This window comes from Podarcis raffonei, chromosome 7, assembly GCF_027172205.1.
Source record: "Podarcis raffonei isolate rPodRaf1 chromosome 7, rPodRaf1.pri, whole genome shotgun sequence".
In the NCBI taxonomy this organism is placed as follows: domain Eukaryota; kingdom Metazoa; phylum Chordata; class Lepidosauria; order Squamata; family Lacertidae; genus Podarcis; species Podarcis raffonei.
In genome coordinates this window covers 37,967,067-37,995,006 of record NC_070608.1, presented here as the reverse complement: position 1 = coordinate 37,995,006, position 27,940 = coordinate 37,967,067, and the positions used below count along the sequence as shown (strand labels likewise).

Sequence of the window (27,940 nt, the reverse complement as noted above, 5' to 3'; positions counted from 1 at the left end):
CATCTTTCTTAGCTTGGAGAGACAACTTTGACTGAATAAACAGTGGCAGAGAAAATGTTTAATCAGTCTGCCCACTCATCTCTTCCCTGGTCACCACTGAGGAGCTCATGCTAGCAGCCTGCTGCAATTGCTTTTTATGTTAAAAAGACATCTCTTTTGTGTTTTGCCTTGTAAAAGTGGATTGGATGAAGGGGCTTAAACAGTAAAAGCTGCTGTAGTCTCTTTACATAAGTATAGAGCAAGGTGGAATTGGCACAGTTGAAATGAAGTGAACGAGACATCATAATAGAGTGGTTCCCCCCAACCCCCAGGAGCTAACCATGATTTTAAGCAAGAAACAGTCTTTCTGGCTCACATTACCTCCCTTCAAAGGACCTACCTGTAGAATTTGAAATGCAGTACATTTACCTGATGATCTAAAGGTATATTGTATATGGCTTTATAGTTTGTTTTCAAGTAGGAATCTGATAGGGATTAAATGAAGTGTACCCTAGAGTCATGCCAGAAACCTTTCTACCAGTGTGGCTCATAAAGCTGCCCTTTTTAAAGGCAGCACTTTAGTTCTAACATTAGGCAATTTAATGTTTAAATTTAAAAAGCACAACTAACACAACATTCCCATCAGAAAGCACAGCCAGCTACTATTATAACCAAGTCTATACAATTTGTTGCACATATTACCTAAGTAGGATGCGGGGTGGGGGAGACACTTGAAAATCAGGTTTAAGGGCACTAGTTATAAACAGGATGCGATCTCACTACTCTGTGCCTCAGCTTTCTACAAAAGGGTTGTTTTTTTTCTCTATCATGCTGAGACTTTTCCAAAATACTTATTCACAACTTGGTTACTATAGGAACATTGTGATTCTAACTATGTTCAGTTGCACAAACCAATATTTTTGTAGTACACATGATATTTACTCTTTTTAAATGAAGGAATCCAGTTGACAAACTGGCAACCAGGCTGTCAACCTGTAAATACTGTTTTCATTTTATTGTGATTTTAATAAATAAGCATTCTTGAAATTTCAAACCTGGCAAATTTTGAGTATTTTCTAAGTTGTTATCCCCTGATAAGGAGACAACCACAGTATATGGCAGCAACTATATTAAGTCTATGCTTCCGTAGACAATTGTGTTTAGTTCATTTGCTGCTGCTTGTCAAGTATTGGTAAACATTTTTATTAGCAAATGTATAAAATGGCTGCTTTACACATTTCCATCTAATTTCTTCATACAAGGAAAGCAATTCAATCACAGAATTCATGTAGCTTCATTCTATACATTTTTACAATGGTCCTGAAGCTGAGATAATGGATATTGTGATCTGAACATTAAGTATATTTCTTAAAACAAGGGAACTTCCAAAATTTATCCTAGTACAAGAAAAACATAAGCAATGGTGTGTTTAATGTGTTCTGGCATTCTTGATGCAGATAGCACTATACAGCAACAAGATAATCTGAGGCCACATTTAAGCCATGCTTAACTTAACTTTATGTTCAGCAAAGCATTTTATTTTCAAACTAGAAATTGCCTCCAGTGCTTTTGCCTTCTCTGATTAACCACCAATTCAGTACCTGTACTAATTCAGTAGCTGCATTAAATCCTCCCCAAGAAGGATCCTAATTACTCTCTTACTTTGTGTGTTGCTGAGGTCCCTTGTGAGAGCTTGTAGAAGATGCCTCAGGTTTTTCTGAGTCTTTGTCACCGAGTGTTTTAGGAACATCTGCTAGGGTATGTTTCAGATTTGCAAAGAAGCCCTTCTTGGATTTCTGATGCTTCGAATCTGTGCTTAGGAGTTTTTTGCTTTCATGTAGCTCCTCTTGTAGAAGAGACACTGTGGCTTCAAGCTCATTGCCATGCTTAGCCCGGTTTTGAAGACCCTTGACTTCTTCTTCCTGTTAAGCCATGGAAGGATGCATTAGAGGTAGAATGAGTCCTGGCATTTACTGATTTTAATAGATCTCACTGGCATCCTCTGAAGGTGAGCAGCCAAAATGAATACGTAGTTAAACATTTTCTAATAGGTTAGAGGCCATCTTGAAATCGCCAGTTCTCAGTCAAGACGATACCTCTGTTGCTTAGCTGGTATGTACAGCAATCTACTTCAAATATAATGAAATGTATTGTAAGACCTCATTATTTTCTATATTTGCTCACCAAAAGCTTGAATAGGAAGAGAACACAAAACTGCATTTTCAAGTTAATCTTCTTACCCTGATAAATTTGAAATATAGACAGTTTCAAGTCATGCAGGAGGTTAAGACTAACAGGTATAGCAGTCATAAGCAGGAGAAATAGCTGAGAGAGAGAGAACAGTCAAATGCAGCTTTAGTAGCCATGTGACTAACCTTATGCATCATCACTTGCTTAAGTCTATTATTTTCTTCCATTGCTTGTCTGTAGAGTTCATTGGCATCTTGCAACATTTCATTTAATTTCTCTACTTTTAAGTTCAAGGATCTTATTTGCTGCAAAACAATCTTATTGTTACAATTAGTGATTAAAGGGAGAGTCATGTTGGTGTAACTCTCTGCTGCAACCTTTGACTGACCATGATTTTGCTCTATTGTAGGGTCAGGGTTCAAATATATAAAAGGATGTCATGTTCAAATATATAAAAGGATGTCACATAGAGGAGGGAGAAAGGTTGTTTTCTGCTGCTCCAGAGAAGCGGACACGGAGCAATGGATCCAAACTGCAGGAAAGAAGATTCCACCTAAACATTAGGAAGAACTTCCTGACAGTAAGAGCTGTTCGACAGTGGGATTTGCTGCCAAGGAGTGTGGTGGAGTCTCCTTCTTTGGAGGTCTTTAAGCAGAGGCTTGACAACCATATGTCAGGAGTGCTCTGATGGTGTTTCCTGCTTGGCAGGGGGTTGGACTCGATGGCCCTTGTGGTCTCTTCCAACTCTATGATTCTATGATTCTAGGAATCCGGTAGCCCCCAACCCTGATACTGCTGGACTCCCAACTCCCATCAGTCCCATCCAGTGGTCAGGAATTGTGAGGGTTATGGTCCAGCAACAACCGAAGCACCACAGGTTCCCCATCCCCACCTTACTTATTTTACCAGCCCCTTGATCAAAGAGCTCTAAGAAATATTTTGATAATGAAACAGAATTGGGAGGGACCGCGGAAGGAATCAGGAAGTTACCTTGTCTCTCTCATCACATCGTCCCTGCGAAGCATCTGAAGCATTGCATTTAAGATCTGTGAAGCAAAACAAGGCTAAGAATATTTGGACCACTTTTCAGGGGGAAAAACTTAAGCTCAAGAATGCAGGTTGCTTACCTGGATCAATGTTCCCTTCTGCAGAGTCTAAATTAGGACTTTCTGAAGGCAAGGTATTGAGTTTACCAAGTTTTGCTTTCAACTCTAGTATTTTCATTTCTCTGTCCTGAGCAACAAGATGAATTATAATAGTTTTGAATCATAATAATTTACTCAAATGGTACATTTTATTGTAGTAACAGCATGTGCTTTAAAAAAAAAAAAGCTTAGCTGTTCTTCTCCCCTGCCCCACCATCACTTTAAGCAACAATTAAGATAACTTTTAGCACCTATTTCCTTATCCAATATGATGAGCTTTGGAAAACAAACATATTTGTGTCACATCCCACTTTGGTCTAATATTTAAATATATTTAGGAACCCTTTCATGTCTAAAACTTTATTGGTATACTACCAGACAATGTACTTTTGGCTGACACCTGTCAAAATATTTTGGGGGCACACAACATTTCAAAATACATAGGCACATCCAAAGTCACGAGGATTAACTAACATCACTCTCTCCCACAAAAAACCACAGCCCAATATAACCTCTTACCTTTTCAGAGCTTTCATTTAACAACTTAACCTTTTAACAGAATTACTGCAGATACCTTGGAAAGAATGCCAGCGTGTACAATGGACAAAGATAACAAGCTTTAGAGAATAAGTACCTCGACCTTTGCTTGTTCAGCAATGAACTCCTCTACTGGCACATAGTGGTTTTCAATTTGATCCATTGCACACATGTATGCATGCTTCTTTATGGCCTCCTTGTACATTTCAAATTTACTCTCCATTTTTTCTTCATACCTTTCTTTCAGATCTTCTAAGCGTTTACTGGATAGTATTAGCAACGAGAGACAGACAAAATACTTTTAATTACTAATTATCTATACTAATGATTCAATTAACAAGCCTACATAGGGGTGGGTACAAAATGCATCCGTCTCCAATCCCAGCACCCTTTATCTATCCTGCACCTGAGGTCAGAAGATCTTCCCTCTGAGCAGTAGCACAGAGGAATTGTCAAAATATGTCTCTTATCTCATTTCTATTATATAGAAGCCCTCATTTCATTTAATGGGAAGAACTCCAGTTCCAACCCATAGCTAGAAATCACAAATTATGTCCCATGCATGTTTCCTGGAGGTTTTCTGTACGAATAAGGACTAACCTCATAGTAACTGACATCTGGCCAACCCCTCCTCCCTTTACCCCTCCCTCCTTTGCCTATGCCCTCACAGGCTGCCCAAGCCTTCCCTCACAGCTATGCCACCTCCCTTTCCTTATAGCTCAGCCCCTCCTACTTTAAAGGAGGGTAGGAACACTTCAGAGAGCAGTTTGCAAAATTACTCTCTGAAGTTCCTCCGGATCTCCTTTAAACAGCTTCCCTGGTCATCAGCCTGCTGGTCTGCCATCATGCTGGAGTTGCTGTGGCCACGTGAACTGCAGCATGAAGACAGGCTTATAATTTTATTACATAGAAGTAAAATCAATTTACTACAATATACCTTACTTCCTAGTAAACGTGCACTGGATCGAACAGTGAAACTCAGATTTCCATTCAGAAAGAAACTAGAAATGTGAATGCCCACCATTTTCAACAGAATTAAACCCACTATTTATTATTTATTGTTATTATATCCTATCACTCTAGTAGTACAGTCCCATTGCTGTTGGCCTGATATAAACATTGAATTAAGCTGAAGGATGGCTAATAGAATTTCTTATATTGGCCATCCACTGTATTGTGCAAGACACATGGTTCTTGGTTCCATACAAGTATAGTAGTACAAAATCATTTTAGCTAAGAGGACTTGAGACAGTAGCAGATGTCTCTAACACTTGGATGTTATCACAGAATATATTTAAATGATTGCTAGAAAGCTATTGCACAAATATTTGGAAAAGCAAGGCATTTTCAAACCAACTGCTTTGAAATAGTCCAGCATGCAACACAAAACAGAAGATCATGGTACATCAGTGGTCTGTCCTAGAATAAGGCATCCGTAAAAATGATGCCTTATTCTAGAACTGATGATGTGCTAAGCCATGCTTGGAGTGGTGGGTGCCTGGGGCCTTTCAGTTCCTCACAGCTACAAAGTCTTTAGGCTCACCTCCAGGCTTCTTCTGTTTCCATCAGTTGCTGAAACATTGCTTCGGCCATCTCCTTGCGTATTTGCACCTCAAGGAGCAGCTTGCCTTGCCTCTCTGCAATCAGCTTGCTCTTCAAGATCTCTGTCATTTTCAAGAGATCCTGCAAGAATGAAGTCAAATTAAGAACGTGGAATCAAGAGCAGAAGACAGCATGAGGTGCCTGAGCTAACATTTGCCATTCATTAGAGTAGGACTGGGAGACCATTCCCCCCCTCCTGTCAAAGGCCTCCCTTCCCCAACCTTGTGCTCTCTAGATGTTTTGGACTATGTCTCCAATCAGCCCCAGCCAGCACAGACTTGTAGTCCAAGCATCTGGAGGGCACAAGGTTGGGGAACATTGCCCTAAGGGCTAATCAGCCAAGGTTGGTAGGGCTAAGAAACCCATTACACAACTGGGAAAATACTTAGTGATTTCTATCTGCTACTAGGGATGGAAGGAACTGCCAGTTACGGTTCTCTCACTTTCTCATTTTTCTAATTTTAAAAAAGTTCTCCATATTTTTGCAGAAATTTGTAAAACCTTGTTTGTTTGAAGAACCGCATCAAAAAATTCGGATAAGTGGAAAAACTGAAGGACTGTGTTTTAGTTCTCATTTTGTTTCAGAAAGTGTGGATTTGATAAATTCAGCTTTAAATGCAAACTGAATTTAAATTCTTCCCCGTCCCTAACCACTACAGTCTGTTAAGGATTTGGGCCAGGTAACACAACTCAAAACAGTCCAAACAAAGTATTATATTGATTTAAGAATCAATCCATTAATTTTTAACACTATTAAGATGATTTATCTCCAACTGAGTAAACATGCACCAGATCGTCTGAAAATAGTTTTAAACATTACCTCATGGTTCATAATAGTTATATCTATTTCCTCTTCTTCAGAGGAGATACAAGAATCCTCTGGAAGCTGCTCTGCAGATATGTCATGAAAGTGCACTATAGGCCTATCATCCCTTCCAATATATTTTTTGGGAAAATAATCAAATATTTTGTGTTGGAATGTTTGAATAACCTGAAAAAGAATACTGTGTCAGTGGTTTAAATTACAAATAAGAGCACAATTTCACAATAAATTGTAGTTTTGCGTTATCTGCCCTGGAAGGCCACAAAGGGAATTTTTAGAACTTTGGGAAGTACACTGCAATGATTATAATTGAGAAGCAAGTTGAAAAGTTCAGTTGTCTAAGGAACCAAGCTTTAAATGCATTTCTCATGGCATATCTGTTCACAGTTTACACTGCAGCTCATATACACACATAGAACTCAAGCATGTGCGTGCTTTTGCTGAGGCCTTCTAACATGCATGTCTTCTCCACTTACACAAAGAGGAGGTAAGGTTAAGATTTAAGAGACAGAGAGCAGTAAGGTATGCTCTTTTGTTTCTTAAATTTGGACTCTCCACCCCTCTATCCTCCTTTCGGAGTCTGAAAGCTCCAACAAGTGCAAATGCAGCAGGTAGGTGGCTGATGTGTGCAGGCAGCCAACAACATAAAGCATCCCTGCTAAAATGTTTACACTGGCTGCTCATAGGTTACTGGGCCAGGTTCGGTGTCCCTATATTAATATGTCAAGCCCTGTACAACTCGGGTTCAGGATACCTTGAGCCATTTTATCCCAACTCAGTCTCTGGGATCATCCAGTGGAGTCCTGTAGTTGCTGCCTGTGTTTTAAAAGCCTGGCCAGCTCCAACTATAAGCCAGGCATTTAGTGTCGTTGGCCCCATGATGTGGAACACACCAGCAGCAGCCATTTGGCAAACAGCCTCCCTGCTAACTTTCAGACTCCTCTTGAAACCAAACAGGCCCATTCAATTGTTTCAACATTTTTTCCAAGATGAGCAAATTACAATTATTTTGTGCTGTTTTATGGTATATTATATTTTATTGCATTTGTATACGCTGTTGTATACAACCCTGGTATTTTATATGAGTGGGTGGTATGCCAATAATAATAATAATAATAATAATAATAATAATAATAATAATTCATTATTTGTACCCTATCCATCAGGCTGGGTTTCCCCAGCCACTCTGGGCGGCTTCCAAGATTAAAAAGACATTAAAATGTCACACATTAAAAACTTCCCTAAACAGGGCTGCCTTAAAACTACAAAAACACCACACACACATATTTGCTGCTGTGAGCTGAAGACTCAGAATATCGACAGAAGACATGAGAGTCTTAATATATATCAGGCATGTTATATTTGAGGTTGTAAGACTAGCTGCTACATTTTTTTATGTTGTCGTGCATTACAGTTAGATGGCCCAAGCAAGTAAGTGTTCCTAGTAAAGAGGTCAGGATCCTACAGGCTACTTGGCATGGAGACACCTCAGCCAGGAAGCATTGGCTCATAAAGAAGATAATTTCCAAACGGTTGTCTCCACCCCCATCGTTCAGCCTGGACACTGAGGTCCAGCTCCAAAGGCCTTCTGGTAGTTACCCCACTATGAGAAGTGAGGTTACAGAGAAACAGGCAGAGGGCCTTCTCAGTAGTGGTGCCCACCCTGTGGAACACCCTTCAGATGTCAAGGAAATAAACATCTATCAGACTTTTAGAAGACATCTGAAAGCAGCCCTGTTTAGGGAAGTTTTTAATGTTTGATTTTTTTATCGTATTTTTAATATTCTGTTGGGAGCCATCCAGAGTAGTTGGGGAAACCCAACCAGATGGGCGGGGTATAAATAATAAATTATTATTATAAATTATTATTAGTAGTAGCATTCACCCAGGAAAAAACAAGGTAATGGTGCTTGGGGTATGTTGTGAAGGGCACAGCCTTTTACTTACTTGCTTTGCTACAGCAGAAAACTTCATGACATGCAATGTCTCATCATAGGTAGAAGCACACTGGTTAATATTGACAATCATGCAAGCTTTGCCTTTACCACAGAAGAATGGCTGGAAGAGGCGGGTCAGCTTACTCTCTCTGAAGGGAATGTGTGCTGGCCTTAATTTTAAGGGAAAGTTGTATTAACATTAATTTCAACATGTGCATGATTTGTAAAAGCAAACATGAATTCAGACATGTGTGATTGCTATCTGCCCTTTATCTGCACATCAAATACTTATTAGGACATAGCTGTTTTCACACTCAACAGATTGGTCCCATATTCATTCATTCATTCATTCATTTTAATTATTGCCAACAGACTATTCCATCTACTTATTTTTTAAAAACTAAAGAGAAGAATAGTGCTATAACACTATATTGCAAAAATGTTAAACAGTTGTACCTTGGTTTTTGAACAGCTTATTTCCCAAATGTTTTGGCTCCTGAACGTTGCAAACCTGGAAGCGACTGTTCCAGTTTGCAAACTATATTTGTAAGCCGAAAGTCCGATGGGGCTTCTGCGACTTCTGGCTGGCTGCAGGAGCTTCCTGTAGCCAATCAGAAGCCGCAATTTGGTTTTCAAACATTTTAAAAGTTGAACAGACTTCTGGAACGGATTCTGTTCAACTTCCAAGGTATGACTGTAGTACTATAATGTTATAGCATTATGGTGTTACAGCACTATACCTCTTTCATTTAAAATATACGGTAATTATAGCCATGAAATCATTTAGCAATAACTAAAATAAAGATTAAAACAAAATAAAATTGAGTCATAAAATAGCAAGGGTCATAGTGAATGCCTGCTGAGAAGTACTAGGCTGATTTTCTTAATATGTTTTGACCATGTCAAAACCCCCAAAAGACAGAAAAGGTGTGCTAACGGCATCTATACCCAGTGTTTTTTTTCTGGGGGGGGGACGCAGGAGTACACATGCCCCTAAACATTTTGTAAATCTAAATTTGGCCTCATTGAGGGGCAGTATTTCAATATGAGTAGAAAAATGAGAGTACCCCTAAACATTTTTTTAAGAAAAAAAGCACTGTCTGTATCGATGAAGGCTGTGTTACTTTTCCTTTCTTCTGAAAAAACACAGAGATTTTTTGAAAACAGAGAAATGGCATAAGCAGCACAGAAAAAATGCAGGCTGTTAATGACTGGAGGACAGCATAATGTGGCTGCCTCATAAAAAGTGTGCATACAAAAAAACGAAAATAATAATGTTAAAATATGTTTTCAGCACTCTTAACCAATGAAACAGACACCTTGCTTCTTGGGGAATATAAACGTATAACAATAGGTTAGACTAAACAGTTTTATGTGAAACTGGTGTGAAGATTTACTTTTGTCACTTACTTAGGGTTTTGATTTTGCTTTAGAGCTGCAATGCATTTTCCAAGAATAAGAAGAGAATTATTAATATTGCCTGCTTCTTTCAGTCTGTCTCCAAAGGTTTGTGCTTTATGGCATCGTTCTGATCCAGCCAAGTCACAGAGAGAGAGTCTGTACAAAGAATGCAGCTGATTTTAATATCATTCTTTCTTTTGGAATTAATTTTTATTCGCGTTTTTACATACAGTTCAAAAAGATTAAGTAAAGAATAAATGGAGAAAATGAAAACAAAATCACAACAAACCAAAGACACAACACAAAACATCTAAGGACTTCCTATCAATCTTTCAATCCATCAATCAATATTTGAATTTTAGGTAGCCTGGTACAACACAGGCTCATAGTATTTTTAACAAGTAAAATACACACTGTCAAGTAATAACTTTTATTATTGACCCTGTATTTTTACTGGGTTTAGGGGTAGGTGTGTTCCAATGGCCACCTTCAGCTGTTGATAAGCATGTCACAAAGTTATGGACTACTGTGACAGTAAGAAGCTGCACTGAACTGCCCCATCCTATCAGGAGGAGGAGTTTCTAAGCTTTTACTGTCATTTTGTTCTGGAACCATAGACTGTGATCCACACTTACAATTAATTTGAAGCAAATCAACTTCAAACCACAGGTGATCAAATTGGCTTGGTTTTTTAAAAAATTAAAATCTCAATAAAATACATACGTATATCAATTACGAAAACAGAACAAGTAAACATGCAATACAGATTGATGCGATATTTACAGTAAGCCTGCAACTTATGCAGGGGTTACGTTCTGGGGATCGTCCCTAAAGCCAAAATTGTGTATGGTCAAAATACATTGGGTTCAATGGTGGGTGGGATTGCCAAGCTCATTTCCCTCCAAATCCTGTCCCGTTTCAAAGAAGAAAAAGAAGAAGAAGAAGAATAATAATAATAATAATAATAATAATAATAATAATAATAAATAAATAATAATAATATTATTTTGCCATGCACATAAAGTTGAATACACACAAGTTAATTGCATGTAAGTTGTGGGTTTACTGTATATTAATATCCCTTGACACCTTAAGACAGTTTCCCTTTTGTAGCACTGTTAATCTGTTACTTAACTGAACAGTTAATGTTGACTGCAATTCCACAAACAGAGAAAACAGCAAATTGTAGCTAACTAGAATTTGAAGTGAATGCTTCTGATTTCCCAGCTGCATGGGAAAGAAGGTATGCTCAGGGACTTAGCTCACTTCAGCTTGTTCCTGGCACTAGAAACCAAGGTGGGGAACCTTTTTGGCTCTGTGGGCCAGACTCTTATAAAATTCTAGGCTTGTAGACAAAACTTGATGCAGGAGGCTGCCCACCTGTCAATCAGCTGATATCATAATGATGTCGGGTGGTTGGGTTCCAAAATCAGGACTTCAAAGTACTACACAGCTCTTGCAAAAAAACCCCCATGTGATGCTTTAAATGCCCAAGGCTTTGACTATTCCACCCATCTGTTGATGAACGGTGAAGCCAAAGTGTCAGAGACCAGACTGAGGATTACAGCTTTGATGAGGAATTGTGGGAACCTCCCCCTCTTCCTGCTCCTAACCAGGATCCTGAAGCTACCCAGGAACAGTGGAGCAGTATAGATTTAGAGAATTGGTTTGCAGAGGGACATAGTTCGGAAAACAACAGCTGGGCAGAGCTGAATGGGGAACAGCTAGGAGAAGCAGAACAGGGAGAGAGAGAGAGAGAGAGAGAGAGAGAGAACCGACTCTTCTTCGCTGGAAAGTGTCCAGCCTCTCTCTCCAAGGGTAAGGAGAGCTGATAAGGTTGCTACACAGAAGGCTCCAGTGGTTGCGAGATCAGGTTGCAAGAAGGGGGAAGTGACGGAGATGACTTGGGGGGAAGTAGGAGGAAAACTTAATTGGGAGCACCTTTACTCCCAGAATAGCTGCGTTGTTCTTTTGCTGTGATCATTAAACACTTTTAAACTGGCAAGGTAATTGCTTTGTTCTGCTGATGCATGGCTAAAGGGGGGGGGGAGCCATACCTCCGAAGCCTGACACAAAGCCTGCTTTCTGCAAACATTGGAACTCGCTAGTGCAGCCAGTTCAGCAGGCTTGAAGTTCGCTTTCTCTTGCCAAAGCTTGTGCACTAGTAGGTGTGTTCTCTACCTGCCTCACACCTGACACCACATATGATGGTTTGGAGAACACAGGTGGTTTGGTGAAAAACAGCCTTGTAGGCCAAATATGAACTAATGGCAGGCCTGGCCTGGCCTGCAGGCTGAAGGTTCTCTACCTGCTATAAACCTTGGCTTATCATGACATTCCCATACAATCAGTTTGTGTACCGAGTTACCCTGTTCACCTTGATAGATGAAGCTACACAAACACAAGGAGAAAAAGATCTACATACTGCAAAATCAAAACACACTGTGGCATTTGTACAAGCACATTTACAAAGAAGAAGATTTTGTCTTCACTCAACTTTCTCTGCACCAGGAAAGCAGTGAGACCTACAAAGCAAAGTCTCAACATTGTTCCAGTGCCAAAGACAGGAGCTCCAACCATAGGCCAGTAAAAAAATGCTTGCACTTTAGCATAGTTTAAAACTGAGAACACTATTTTGTCTTCAACAACTGTGCTATAACTCCACACAAAGGAAGATTCACTGTAGTACATATTTAGCAGAAGCAAAAAAACCACTTACTCAGAGACTCCAAGAACTCGTGGCACACTCTCATCACTCAAGCTGAGCAGTCGAATAGAAAATATACTGTGACTGGAGGAAAAGAGACACAAGTTCAATTTTTTAATCATGTCATTATTTAATTACTTTGTATTATGCTCTATAGGGACGCGGGTGGCGCTGTGGGTAAAACCTCAGTGCCTAGGACTTGCTGATTGAAAGGTCAGCGGTTCGAATCCCCGCGGCGGGGTGAGCTCCGGTCGTTCGGTCCCAGCTCCTGCCCACCTAGCAGTTCAAAAGCACCCCTAAGTGCAAGTAGATAAATAGGTACCGCTTTATAGCGGGAAGGTAAACGGCGTTTCTGTGTGCTGCGCTGGTGCTGGCTCGCCAGATGCCGCTTAGTCACGCTGGCCACGTGACCTGGAAGTGTCTCCGGACAGCGTTGGCTCCCGGCCTCTTGAGCGAGATGGGCGCGCAACCCTAGAGTTGGACACGACTGGCCCATACGGGCAGGGGTACCTTTACCTTTACTTTATGCTCTATATTGTGCTTCTTTACTTTCTCCTGTGGGGCTTAACTGATGTAGTGCTTGAATCAATTCACATATATATTTGTTTGACATCTGTCTGGAAGTATTAATATTATTTAGAGTTTTTTATTCCTTTTTTATTACAAAGTATATAGCTTTAAAAAAGTAGAAGATATAAAGAGACGGTATCTCAAAATGGGATGGGGTGGGGTGTTTAAAAAAAGAGAGAAGAGAAGAGAAGGTATCTTACAATTAGTCATATTGAGATAATGCATATAAACTTTACTTAACTGAAATTTTGGCATACAGCACACAAGCAACTTACGAACATTTAACTTTACAGGCTTGGCCAAAATGTGTTATACAAAATTTGAAAAGTGTCAGAAAAGGGGTGGGCATCCAGAGGTGGAAACTTTGGCAATCCCACCCACCACTGAACCCAAACCCAATGTGTTTTGACTATACATAATTTTGGCTTTAGGCGTGATCCCCAGAACATAAGCCCCATGAAAGTTGTGGGCTTACTGTTTAATAACACAGCAAGCCACCCATAGAAAAATAGATTTCTTTATATCAAAACATCAAGACTCCATAATGTGCACTGGATAACATATCTCCTGTAATGATCAATAAAACATTTTTGCCTGAAAATATCCCAACTTTAATTTTGTCCTTTGAGTCTGATAAAGGAGGTCAATTTAGCCATTAAAGTAGAGTCCCAAATTTTACCATACCATTCTATAATTGATGATACACCTCTGCCTAGAATTATATTCAGATGCCAAAGCTTCATAATACTCTTAACGTGCTGTTCTTCAATGTGCACAGATATTTAACATGCAAAAGCATTCATCAGAAAAAAGTTAGCTATGTCTAAGGTCCACACAGATCAATGGGACAAATTCAGAAGTCCCATCATTTCCCCTAAGATGGGAAAAGTCCCATATTTTCCAGACTTTCCCCCGGTTGGAGGAAATATTTGGAAATTAACTTGGCATGTGGGTATATCCCATATGCTTATTTTTTTAAGCTAATTATAGAGAGGTTAAGCGGTTATGGTTAAGGCAATATATTACTTTTTCTTTAAATTAGATTATGTAAAAAAAACCCAACACACCAAATACAAAGTAATCTTTAAAATTGGCAGCTAGATTCCAGAATAAATCTAGTGCCAGTAGAAAGGATAAAGAGCAAGGGCCAATAATGCAGTGTTTAGGATATCCACATACTCTCTCCAAAACCAAAAATGGCTGGACACTGGGTGTGGATGGCCATGCTCTAGTCTTGTTTATCTATCAGGGCTAGACAGGCCCCTTCTGCAATTAAGAAGGGCTAAGTCTCCTTCTCCAAGTCTCCTAGGAAACACCACAACACAAACGAGTTGCAGCAGAGTGATCATTAACGAACAGATAGTTCTCAACATTAATGATTGATTTTTCCACAAGCAGAGATCCTTCTAGCCAGGAAGTCCAAAATAGCATATGCTTCTAGGAACAAGAAAGGGGCATTGCTGTCGCAGGATATGAACCAATTCACCCTCATTTGGGTGCTGCCAGTGACTTGCACACATCAAGCAGGTTTTAAGATTTTGATCTAAACAGCAGCCCCTAGTGCTGTATAAAAAACGGGAAAATCCAGGTGTGCAACTTGCCATGGGCACAGAGAGCTGCTATTTGAAGAATGCTGTCATCACCCAGTAGCATCAGCTGGTGGACAGGTGTGCTTGCTGTCGGGGAAATGGCCTTATGGGCCCAAACTGGCTTGTGAGCCCATAAATCATAGAATCAGAGTTGGAAGGGACCCTGAGGATCATCTAGTCCAACCCCCTGCAGTGCAGGAATATGCAGCTGCCCCATACGGAGATCAAACCTGCAACCTTGGCATTATCAGCACCATGCTCTAACCAACAGAGCTATCCACCCCTGGTTTAAAACCCTACATAGTTAATTGTGGTCTTAGTAATGCCATTAGCCTCAATTTTTATTATTATTTATTGAATTTATAGAGCGGCCTATACTAGGAGGTCTCAGGGCGGTTCACAGAATAAAATCAAAATATAAAACCACAAAATACACAATCAAAACCAAAACAACAACAACCCAATAACCACCACCACCTCCTTAAGGAACAAGAACATCTAAAATGAGACCGCAAACCTTCTGCTTGATTGTTGGTTCATCCTGGTGCATGCCAAACTTCTGTTCTTATTTCCTACTTTAAGAATTTTGCAAGCCTCATCTGTACTCTTTATACTGATCCACTTTAGGTCTGGGGAAATAAGGTATTTTATACAATTAAGTATGCATAACCATCAGAAAAACAGCAGTATGTAAACATTTTGGCACGTTTACAGCATACAGCACTTTTCTACTTGCTTACACAAGAAACCAGACCCACTGAGTTCAAAAAGTTTTACTTATATACATAAATGGGTGTAAGGTTACAACCTAAGTGTGAGAACATAATGGAGATCAAGATAGATTTGAAACAGCGGCAGCCTAAAGCAAGGGTGGCTAACCTGTGTGACCTTCCAGATGTTCTTTGACTCCAACTTCCATCAGCCCCAGCCAGGGATGATGGGAAATGTAGTCCAACAACATATGGAAGGTCACAGGATAGCCACACCTAATGTAAAAAAGCAATAAATATTATTGTTTTTAAAATTATACTGAACTGGAATCAAACCAGAATTTGAAGGACCACAGATATAAAGTATGGATTTTTGGATTTTTGAATAAAAACAGTAATACATAAACAAAATGGCATATTTTTAAATACATGTCTGTCTTCACGAGTTGGAGCAGCATAGAACTATTATTTTTAGATGCAAGATGAACAAGATTTTGGTGATCAATAACTGATCTCGCACCTCTTAATTTGCTTTAAAAGCAGCTGGCAGGGAACAGGGGAGGGAAGAAAACGGATGTGTGTTGGCTTTGAATTCAGAAACTCCTTCACCAGCACTACAGATGCCCCTAGGTTCTCCTTAACAGCACAAATAGCCATGATATAAAAATGGTGGGGGAAGGTTAACCATTCTCAAGCACATGGAGCCATAACTGGCCATCTGTATTCAGTGACTATAACCAAACAGCTCAAAGCAATCCATCCGTGGACCCTTTTCAAGATAAAACATAACAAAAACATGGGCTAACTTCATTACACCTTAGATTATTTACAATGGAAATCAAGGCTTACAAGTGCATTCTGTACATTTATTTGGTCTTGCAACTACTTGCTAAATTTGGCTGAGAGTGGGAAAGCTGCGCCCCCTGGTGTCAAGACCTTCCTCATGCAGCTGAAGCTGTCCAAGAAATAGTACAGTGGTACCTCGGGTTACATACGCTTCAGGTTACATACGCTTCATGTTACAGACTCTGCTAACCCAGAAATAGTACCTCGGGTTAAGAACTTTGCTTCAGGATGTGAACAGAAATCGTACTCCAGCGGTGCAGCAGCAGCAGCAGGAGGCCCCATTAGCTAAAGTGGTGCTTCAGGTTAAAAACAGTTTCAGGTTAAGAACGGACCTCCAGAACGAATTAAGTACTTAACCCGAGGTACCACTGTATTTGGCTAGATCAGTGGTTTTCAACCAGCGTGCCATGAATGATGGTCAGGGATGCCATGAGCAACACTGTCCCTCTCTCCTTACCTGCCTCCTCCGACACCCTCTTGCATCTCTGCCTCCCAAAGGCTTGCACAGCTGTTTATTGCATCAGCCCTGGCTGTAAGTTCTGCAGGCAAATGGTGCCTCTGAGAGACACCTCTATTTGGGGCGACGGGGGGGGGGGAGCAGCTCAGAGACCAGGGATGGCAGCAGCTGCTGCCCATAGGAGTCCCAAGGAGAGGGGAGAGGAGGGAGGGTGCTTGACAAGTGTGAGAGGCTGCCAGCTCTGGAGGCGAGGGGTGACATAACTGGGCTCCTGAACCCCACAGGGGTGCCACAGAAAGAAATGTAGTTGGTCAAGGGAGCCGTGGACTCAAAAAGGTTGAAAACATCTGGGCTAGATAGATTCTTGAGACCCAAAAGAGTAATTATTCCTTTGAAGCAGTACCACCAAAGTTGCAGCATTACCTTTTACGTAAGAGTTTCCTCCCTGATCTTCGCATATCCTTAAAACTTTGCGCTTCTGATTTTTCGATGCAGGCACTACATCCAGTAGGTCATAGATGTACTCATTGTAGATTTCAAAGAAAGAAACCCAAACAGATGCTAGGGTCCTGGGGCACTTGCTATAAACCTCAGAATCTAAACGTTCAAGGATGGTGAATAAAGGGAGTGTTGTTTATTGTAAGGTTAAATTTATTTAACTGCCCTTTGCCCTAAGGTCGCGTTCCAACATTAAAACACAGTATCAGAAACAGTTTAAAACAACTTACAGCAGCAGAAGGTATGTGCTATTTTTGTTCTCATTTATGGATACTTCCTTCCAGGACAGCTATTGCACCATTCTTGTTTAAGCATTTGGTGCAAGGCACATACTTTTGCATTACTACACATTATTGCACTAAAATCATTGGATGAGGTCTCCTGGTTGCATTGCGATTCACTTAGTGGTAACCAGGAGGGGGGGCTTTTCAACAGCAATGCCCTTCCTGTGGAACCACCTCCCCCTCTGACAACTTTGGCACATGCTGGAACCACATTTATTCCTGGAGGCCTTTGCTAAACATCAGTACCAGCTGGATTCTTTTAAATGCCTGCTCTGAATTTAATCATTTTATTTTGTGATATTGCATATGAAAGTCAATATACAAATATTTTAATAAATAAACATAGGGATATTCTTTCCCCAATATCCTACAAAAATTAATCCTGTTTTTATACGATTAGTAAGCAATGCTATAGCGACCATTTCACACAATTCTATATGCATTTTTAACCACAAATATTCACCCATTACCTGATTCATTCAAAACAAAACTTGGTGAGCTACAGCTACTAGAAGTTGAGCCTGATGCACTTGAAGATGTGATAGACTTTGAAGTATTTTCAGTATCCTTGATGAAATACAAAAATGTCAAGGTTATGTTGCTGACTCTGTATTCACATCTTTTAATTTCTACAGGAGGCAAGCTATCCACCAACCAATTAAGTTTTTTAAAAACAAAGCAACTGGTATAGTTTCTAATTAAATCAATTTTGAATGGGATATTCCCAATAATTCAAGGTAAGTGCATTTTTGAGATTATTATTATTAATAATAATTAAATCTGTATACCACCCTTCACCCAAATATCCCAGAGAGGTTCACAACAGGAAAATACAAAATGAGAATACAAAATATATAATAAAACAAAAACAAACCAATAACCTCCCTCCCACAAACACATTTTTAAAACTATAGAATGTTAAACAGCCAAATGCCTGGTTGAAGAGAAACACTTTCATCCCCAAGAAGAATTCAAGATGAAAGTCAGACTTTGGTTGAGACTGAAAAAGATATGTAAGAAAGGGAAAGTATGTTGTGGCCCTCCAGATGTTGCATGAACTACAACTTCCATCATTCCTGACTATGCTGACTTGGCTGATGGGTACAGGAGTCCCGGAACATCTGGAGGGCCACAGATTCCCCACCCCTGATCTAAGGGATTGAGAAAAAATCCATAGTGGTATTTATCTTATTTCTTCCTTCCTTCCGTAGACCTCCATGCCAAACAGGAAAATGCTTTGAGAAGTCCCCTTGGATGCTCTGCTGCAATATCATAATAGCTAAAGATTCCTCCTGAAGTGAACAGCATGATTCAGCACTCAGAACTACCACACCTTAGAAATGCATAAGACTAGGAGAATAAAGCCAACTTGTTGCACACAACATGCACAGCAGTGGCATGAGTGCATAAATGCACAAGAAGCTAAAAACACCAGTCATGCATGTTTCCTGCTTTCGGAAGTGGTCTCAAATGAAGAAAAGAAAAATCAGAGTATTTATTTATAAATTACTTTCATTCCAACCTTTCAGAAGCATCTTACAGAACAATCACTTTAATTTTTATATATATATATAATAATATTTTATTAAGTTTAACAATAAAGAAAATCCAAAACAACAAACAAAGAACAGTAAAAACACAGGGGAAATATAAAACACAACAATACAAAATTTCACAATACAAAAGTACAAACATTTAACCTAACAAGGAAAAAAGAAAAAATCAATAAACACACAAAAAAAGAAAAACACAAATCCCTCTTTTCTAATTGCTCATCTTTGATTAACTTATTTTCCTGACTTCCTCACGCCTCCCCTTTTTTGTATCCCTCTTTGAAAGTTGGTTCAGCAAATTCATATCCTATTACTTTATCCTTAATTATTTTACCTCCCAAATCTATAATTTCAAATTTTTATCTATCTTGTTGCTAGAACCCCTTCATTTCATTTCAATGTCATCAACATTCATACATTTTACAATGTTTCTGTAGATAAATTTTAAATTTCCTCCAATCTTCTTCCACCGACTCTTCTCCCTGATCTCGGATTCTGCCAGTCATCTCAGCCATTTCCATATAGTCAATTACTTGCATCTGCCATTCTTCCAGAGTGGGTAAATCTTGTGTCTTCCAATGCTTTGCGATGAGTATTCTTGCTGCTGCTGTAGCATACATAAAAAAAGTTCTATCCTTCTTTGACACCAATTGGCCAACTATGCCCAGGAGAAAGGCCTCTGGTTTCTTCACGAAAGTATATTTAAATACCTTTTTCATTTCATTATAAATCATCTCCCAGAAAGCCTTAATCCTTGGCCACGTCCACCAAAGGTGGAAGAATGTACCTTCAGTTTCTTTACATTTCCAACATTTATTATCGGGCAAATGGTAAATTTTTGCAAGCTTACCTGGAGTCATGTACATCATTTTCATAATATTCTCTCTTAGGGCATTACATGCCGTAAATTTAATCCCAGTGGTCCACAACTGCTCCCAGTCCGCAAACATAATATTATGTCCTATATCTTGTGCCCATTTAATCATAGCAGATTTTACCGTTTCTTCCTCAGTACTCCATTTCAACAGCAAATTGTACATTCTTGATAATATCTTAGCATTGGGTTCTAACAATTCTGTTTCTAATTTTGATTTTTCCACCTGGAAACCAATTTTTTCGTCTTGGTTATAAACCTCTCTTATTTGAAAATAATGTAACCAGTCTCGCACCTTCCTTTTAAGCTTCTCATAACTCTGCAATTTCAGCTTGTCACCTTCCTGTTCCAAAATTTCCCAATACTTTGGCCATTTGGCCTCCATATTAAGTTTTTTCGTAGCTTTCGCTTCCATAGGTGATAACCACCTTGGGGTTTTACTCTCCAGAAAGTCTTTATATCTTATCCAAACATTGAATAGTGCTTTCCTGACAATATGGTTTTTAAATGCCTTATGTGCTTTAACCTTGCCATACCACAAGTATGCATGCCACCCGAATACGTTGTCATAACCTTCAAGATCTAAGATGTCAGTATTCTCAAGAACTTACAGAACAATGACTTTAAAACAAGCACGCAAGCCTTCTCTGTGGATGTTTTTTGTTGTGGAGGGAGGGGGTAATTAAAAAAACACCAATCCTCCTATCAAACTGGGAATATCTCCTCACTCACACAGTACAGGATATTCCACCATTATTCATCAGAGTTTCTTTTCTTTCAGTATAGTAAGCGGCTCACGTATACGTTAAATAAAGTTTTAATAATAAAGAAAATTGTAACACAATAACATACTGTCTGAGAGAAATTAAAACAACACCCTGAGGCAAGAATGACAGTTGGTTTCTCTACCTCAGTGATGGCCAAACTTGGCCCTCCATCTAACTGAACTGAACTGAACACCCAAAGGGAGGGGCCAATTCCAGAGCACAACACTTAAGGCCCTCCCACCAGATGACAGACATTCTACTAATCAAATTATGCCCCAACGCCTTTCTTACAGTTATGAGAAGCAAGGCCACCACCTCATTTGCATTCGGAAGCTTGAGAACCTGCTCTCCAACAGCATAATGTGGCAATGGTGGAGCCAACAGCTCCCATAAAGCCCCATAACCAGTGGTGCCAACCTCCTTTCCAAAACATTTTAATCTCACCCACATTTTTCAAAGATGTCCCAGTGTTTCAAAGAGAAGTGCAAGGTTAGGTGGCTATCTCAGGATCCAGAGGAATTCTGGGGAAATTAAGATGGCTGTAAACCAGTGCCCATCCTTGCCACTGTTTTCTGCGGTGTTTCCACCCCACATAATCTAACCCAAAGAACTACAGCAGTGCTATAGTCCAGAACCCCCTTAAACCAGCCCCCTTGAGAGGCTGTATGAATTTGTTGTTGGGGTTTCCAAGGAATGTGTAGTTCTACATGGTGTGGATTTTAACGCAGGATCTGGAAGGGTGCTTGCCACTAACCTCTTTCAGAGAAGCAAGAAGGGCAGCTTTGATGGAGTCTTCTTGCTTAACCTGCATATCATTTAGCCTCTTGGTAAGATTGCTGAAGCATGGTTTTATGTCCATCTTTGGATACTGTCTTCCCCTTACATGGTTAAATATGAGATCAAGAGAGCGGGGAAGGATACCACCGTCTTTTGAACAGCCTGCAGAAACAATGAGCCTCTTTTCAATACATGCCATTGTTAGATCGTTTGTATTTGACCCCATGAAGAATAATTGGATACCTTGAACTGTGAAACTTTTGCCTGCGTTAGTCACACCATAGGTAAACACAAGTCCATTCACTCCGTTGATACAAGTTTTTACTATGTCATTCATTGTGCCTTCAAAAAATTCACTTTGAGAAGTCTCTGGTCCAAACACCTAAGTAGAGAATAGGAAAAAGTTTTACAGGGACAGTGAGGAGCAAACTGTACACATGAGGTGTGAGTGGGATCTCTGACTAACTGAAGTGTTAATAGTAGCATCCATAGGGGCCTACTTCAAGCTGGGACCATGGAGTTTAACGTTTTCTCACCACCAGTCCTTCCCTCTCCTACAGAGTTGCCATTTGCCTCATGAAGTCAAATGATACCTATATGGTTTTCCCCATGAGGCAAATAGCAACTTTGGGGAAAGGGTGATTAGAATGGGGAACGACTTGGAGGGGAAGGGTTAGCCCCCAAACCCAAGTGTAATTATTCTGATCCAAATTAGAACTTTCAGCAGCTACTGATAATGTTTAAAAAACCGCCATAGAATATGTTATTTATAGATTCATGTTGCATCCAGTTTGGCACAGAAAAGTAGTTTAATTGCTTTGCTTATAACAAGTCATACCATGCCACGGCCAATTTGATCCTCAGAGCAATGCACCACTGAATCCTCTTAAAAGTATTATTGATATTTTATTAGAAGAATTTCATTTATTGAAAAGTGGTGAGAAGGGAAAAAAAGAAAAAAGTGAATGAAAATTCAAATTAAAGAAAAATACTTCATTACATTTCCACAAATATACAAATGTGTATAGTCTTATTATCCTAACACAAATTTCTTTAACAACAACCTCATATATTCTGTATAAAGTTGTTACAAATATCATTATATTTATCCAAAGAAAGTCTGTGTCCATAGACAGTCTGCTCATATGTTGCTAATATTGTCATGTTTGTCAAGCCACTGATTAAGCGGAATCATATTTCTATTCCTCCAGTTCAACAGTACTGGTCTCTTAGCCACCATTAGAGCACATAGAATCCATTTTCACTGTCCCACTGTCACTTTCCATACAATTGGTATGAAGTTCAAAAGAATAAACACCTTTAAGAACTTTACTATACAGTACAGGAAAGCAGCGTGCAATTAATGTAATGGTGCACTTTAAGGCTGAAGTCCTGTGCATCTGTTTGGGAGTTAGCTCTATTTTGCTCTGAGTTCTCTGAAACAGGAGCAGCTTGCACTAAGTGTTCTAATGTAGACTGCTTTATGCACTTTTATTTATTTATTTTCACTGAAACTGGCCGTGGTGGAGAACTTACCTGTGTAAAGGTGAACTGATGCACCGATTGTCCAATTCCCTTTTCACTGTTCTTCATAGCAGTAGAGTATTTAGGTGCGTGAAGAGTCACCGTTTCTTGATTTTCAATAATCAAACAGTCCTTAAGAGCACACAAGTTATTTAAACCAGGTTCCTAAAACATTTTTGCTTACTAAATTGCATGCTACAAACCTGTTTTACACTTACTGACGTGGTTTCATTTGTGAGCTTTCGGTGCATGCGATTCTGCCGCTGTGTAAACACTGTACCTTTCAAGTGCATTTAAAGCGGGTGACTTCTCCCAAAGAATCCTGGGGCCTGTAGTTCACCACTCACAGAGCTACAATTCTCAGCACCAGGACCAGCAAAAAAACTTGGCACTAAAATGGCGTCCCCCTCCTCACCAGATTAGAAGGGGCGAGGGAAAATCTACATCAAGAACAAGGTGATCTGTTACCCCATGCAGCTTGAAGCTGCCGCTACACCTTGCCTCCTGAGTGGGCCGGCCCTGCTCAGCACCCTTAAACTATAGTTCCCAGGATTATTTAGGGGCAGTCATGTGCTTTAAATGTGTGGTATGCATGCAGCGTCAGTGTGCAAGCTGCACTTTGACGTAGTGTAGTTAAATGCAAAGTTTCAAACATTACTGTAGATCAGGGGTATGGTGTTCCCTAGATGGCATTGGACTATAGCTCCTATCATCACTGACTATGCTGGCTGGGGCTGATGGGAGTGGGACTCCCAACAAACTCTGAAGGTTACCACATTGCCTACCCATGCTCTGGTGCAAGAGAGCCAGTTTTCTAACAGTCTCATTGGAGCATTTCAGTGGTATAGTTATCTAAGCATCATCATCTAAAAACCTAGACTGCTATATATGTCATGCTTATTCAGCTGTTTTAGTGTCCAAATCTTGTGAAGGGTGACTCACAGCAAGTATAAGCAAATTAACTATATGCATACTAAGGCAATGTAACCTCATTGTAACGATGGAGTTTGGAGAAGGGTAGGTAAGGACCACCAAACAGCATATTACAGACAAAAAAATAGGTTAAAGATTTCTATTTCCCAAACTGTTTTTGAATCCAATTCCCCACAAAAGATTTTAAAAAATGATGCCATATTTCACAACTAACCTGGTTTTCATTGTTTTCAAGCTCTGCCTTAGAAAACGGCCGCACTCTCAAGTATACTTTCAGTGGCTGATACATCACCTTAAAAAAAAGAATAATAAATTAAGGCTGAAATTGTGAAAATATTAAAGATGGTTCTTAAAGTTCTACATGACTACTTTATACTTCAGTATTATCAGTCTTCAATATCCTGTCATTTGTCTTCTTGCTTTGCCTAAGCTTTGACTTCTGCTCAAAGAGATTACTTCTCCACCTTAAAACTTTCCTTCTCTTTAACACTCAGATAGTCTCCACCCCTCCCGCCCCTGAGAATACAATTATAGAACTGCATTTTTAACCAAGAGTGGCACAGTGAGGGTATTATATGTCTTGCAAATCCTATTTGAACTCAGTGAAAACGCCAATAAAATGCACATATCCAACACCCGACTGCTTCCCCTACTTAGTTCACTGCAAAGTTAAAACTGAGGGAAGTTTTAAATTTCAAAAGCTGTAAAGTCTTAATAGCTGCGTCTTCATTTGATAAATTTCTAGCATTTAATACAGTCCATTTTAAATAAACTGCCCCCGTTTGCCCTAGTCAGCTTGTCCATGTTGGTATTGATAAGTCAATGGCTATGCCGAAGTCTATTGCAGATTGGTTTTTAGTCTTTGAAATAAATGTCTAAAGGAACAGAGTTTTCATACTAAGTATTTGCTATGCACAACCAATAGAAAACCACACAAATGTTTATGAAATTAATAGCAAGCAGCCCACCTCCTCTTCCTGCTCATCTCTGGTGTTGGATACTTCTGATGAGTCCATAGACATCAATTCTGCCATACCCTCAGAAGTGGATGTTATTCTTTGCCTTTTCTGACAATTCATTCTTTTACCGTATAAGATGGGGAAAAGAAATAGCAGGTCTGTACACTATCCAACTTTTAAACAAGACACAAGTGTATATATACATATTTTATGGACAATAGATCACTTCCTGGTGAAGTCAATGGGTTGTATCTACAACAACTACCGTATTTTTTGCTCTATAAGACTCACTTTTCCCTCCTAAAAAGTAAGGGGAAATGTGTGTGCATCTTATGGAGCGAATGCAGGCTGCGCAGCTATCCCAGAAGCCAGAACAGCAAGAGGGATTGCTGCTTTCACTGCGCAGCAATCCCTCTTGCTGTTCTGGCTTCTGAGATTCTGAATTTTTTTTTCTTGTTTTCCTCCTCCAAAAACTATGTGCGTCTTGTGGTCTGGTGCGTCTTATAGAGCGAAAAATACGGTAAGTTCTACTTCGGCTGCACTGAAATCAGCATGAGAAGTTAGGTGTAACTAAGGGATGTCTCATTGATATAAATGACTAATTCACTCTGGATCCAACTCAATATTACAATTCTCGATGTTTGCTATGTGAAGGCCCATTTTTATTTAACATCTATGTTAACTCCCTGGTCACTTGTTGCCGTGAAATCGAAACCCACCCCCCCGTGTTCTCTAACAGCAGAAAAGTACCAGTTTTAATGTATGCGGATGACGCTGTTCTTCTCTCTCAAACCAAAGTGGGTCTGAAACGTGCCTTAGGAAAGTTTAGTGACCAATGTAACACTGAACTGTTAACAATTAATTTTGCCAAAACCAAAATTGTACATTTTAACCGCTCCTTCAGGAAAGATAATTGGAGCGTAAAGGGAAACGCCATTGAACAGACTAAGACCTTCCAATACTTAGGCATTACTTTCTCTTATAATGCCAAATTGTCAACACACCTGACCACATCAGCTATATCAGCAGGAAGAAGTGCAAATGCCATCCTTACATTATTCAGAAGGAAAGGAGCTGGCTTCCTCCCGATGGCCCTAAAAGTCTTTCAGGCAAAATCTTTAGCCCAACTCCTGTATGGCTCTCAAATTAGCCCCTCTGCCAACCTTAAGACCCTTGAAACAGTACAATCAAAATTCTTAAGATCATTATTTGCTACCCCAAAGTGTACACCTAATGCAGTCTTAAGGCAAGAGGCAGGACTGCCCAGAGTGGAATTAAAAGTCTGGGAGCAAGCAATATCCCTCTGGCTGAAAATCCATTACAATCCTAAGGGACTGTTACCTTGCTTCCTGGCCGCAGTTCCCTATCCTCCTTGGCTTATGCAAATAACTAATAAGATCAAACAAATTGGCCTAAACCCTGAAAACCTTCTTATTGGAACTCTGAACAAGGCAAAAGCAATTATCACTCAGAGACTTTACGATGTCGAATTACAACAAGAAGACGCCCTACTCCCGGAGACATATAGATGTTTAAAAGCTTGGCCTAATTTTGCAACTGCCCCTCACTTAACTAACATCACTAACGAAGCTTATAGATGGGCTTTCTCTAGAGCCCGCTTTGAGACAATGCCCTCAGCAGTGCTGTACGGCAAATTCACGCGGGTACCAATGCATGCGTGTCTCTGCCCCTGTATGTCTAATAAGGTAGAATCTGTCACACACATCCTTCTATTTTGCGAATTTTATAGTGAAGAGCGAGTTCAACTTATTTTGCCGCTTTTATCAAAATTTATACCCCTACAACATTATTTGGAATCCTCCCCCGAAATTCTACGAAAATACCTTCTGGAAGATTCCTCAAGCTCAATATCATATGAGGTGGCCAAATTTTGCACTTTAGTAATCAGGAAGCGTAAATCTCCTCTGTTGAATGGCACACTGCGAAGTTCCCTTGTGTAATCCTTTTTTTTTTCTTGTCTGATGTTGTTGTTGATTTCTTTTTGTTTGATCTTGTGGTGTTTAGTGTCACTGGCTTTTGCCGTAATAAAACTTGGAATTGGCTATGTGAAGGAAATCCACCCACATGGATTTTAACCAAAAAGTAATAGTAAGTGACAAGGAATTTAGTTCTCAGAGCCTTTCCAAACGATAAAAAACCACAGCCAGGACAAGGCACCAAAGGAAGATCACTATAGTGGTACCTCGGGTTAAGAACTTAATTCGTTCTGGAGATCCGTTCTTAACCTGAAACTGTGCTTAACCTGAGGTACCACTTTAGCTAATGGGGCTTCCCGCTGCTGCCGCATGATTTCTGTTCTCATCCTGAGGTAAAGTTCTTAATCCAAGGTACTATTTCTGGGTTAGCAGAGTCTGTAACCTGAAGCGTCTGTAACCCAAGGTACCACTGTATTAGCAACGACTGCTCCTTCCCCACTCATTTGTCAAGGTTTAAAAAATGAGTACAGGTATATGGCAGATCTGGAATTCAAGTCCAGGTTCCTGGTTCCACCTTCCGCACTTTGCTATCGTTCCAAGAAATTAAGGGTTTTCTTGTTGTTTTGTTTTTGCTCACCAGAACATGAACAGGCTACAAGTAGCCATGTTAACGAAGCACAGCGGCAGCAACCAAGTCTCAACAGGTCCACTATTGAGCCAGGCAGCACTGGAACATAAGGGAGGGCCTTTTAGTGGGTCAGATCATTGGTCCACCTAGCTCAGCATTGTCTACACTGACTGACATCAGCTCTCCAATTGGTCTCAAAAAGAGAACAATTCCCAGTCTTCCCCAGAGTTGTCAGAAATTGAACCTAAGACATTCTGCATGCAATACAGATGCTCTGCTCCTGAGCTACAGTCTTTTCCCCAGCCTCTGATGTTGAGCAAGAATCTCTTAATTTTACAGATCCAGAATGACTAAAGACATATCATCGAACCCTACAAAATGAGTACATGACGTCAGAAAATGAATCTGGACCCACCATCAATGTCTATTCAGCATGTAGAAGAGTAGTTCAGTGCATGCACAGAGTTACCGTATTTTTCGCTCTATAACACGCACCTGACCATAACACGCACATAGTTTTTAGAGGAGGAAAATCCGTAGGCATGCCACCCGTAGGCATTCCCTCCATAACACGCACAGACATTTCCCCTTACTTTCTAGGAGGAAAAAAGTGAGTGTTGTGGTGCAAAAAATACGGTAACGGCACCTGTACTAACAAACCTATTCTTTTCTCAAGCAGGAAGATAAAGGCATGGTAAACAGCACTTCTGAGC

At 39.9% G+C, this 27,940-nt stretch overlaps 1 protein-coding gene across 1 annotated transcript; it reads right to left on the bottom strand.

The window, feature by feature from the left end:
* Positions 1 to 733: 733 nt before the first annotated feature.
* LOC128417448 (kinesin-like protein KIF20A) lies at positions 734 to 24,920 on the bottom strand. The gene is made up of 18 exons (XM_053396128.1): positions 24,672 to 24,920; positions 23,918 to 23,995; positions 22,783 to 22,902; positions 21,490 to 21,628; positions 21,224 to 21,408; positions 17,746 to 17,842; positions 16,917 to 17,090; positions 14,998 to 15,109; positions 12,334 to 12,405; positions 9,627 to 9,770; positions 8,224 to 8,392; positions 6,274 to 6,444; positions 5,395 to 5,534; positions 3,949 to 4,114; positions 3,297 to 3,402; positions 3,160 to 3,215; positions 2,355 to 2,474; positions 734 to 1,901 (listed from the first exon to the last, which is right to left on the bottom strand). The coding sequence occupies exons 1-18, from the start codon at positions 24,780 to 24,782 to the stop codon at positions 1,638 to 1,640; spliced, it is 2,424 nt and encodes an 807-aa protein (XP_053252103.1). The 5' UTR covers positions 24,783 to 24,920; the 3' UTR covers positions 734 to 1,637.
* Positions 24,921 to 27,940: the final 3,020 nt, after the last annotated feature.

Bases quoted from the DNA above. Each gene is read 5' to 3' on its own strand.
- LOC128417448 (XM_053396128.1), bottom strand. From the start codon at position 24,782: ATGAATTGTCAGAAAAGGCAAAGAATAACATCCACTTCTGAGGGTATG. The intron at 3,403-3,948 runs GTACTTATTCTC...CTTGTTGCTCAG, and splicing joins CTGAACAAGCAAAGGTCGAG to GACAGAGAAATGAAAATACT. The intron at 2,475-3,159 runs GTAACTTCCTGA...ATTGTTTTGCAG, and splicing joins GATGTGATGAGAGAGACAAG to CAAATAAGATCCTTGAACTT.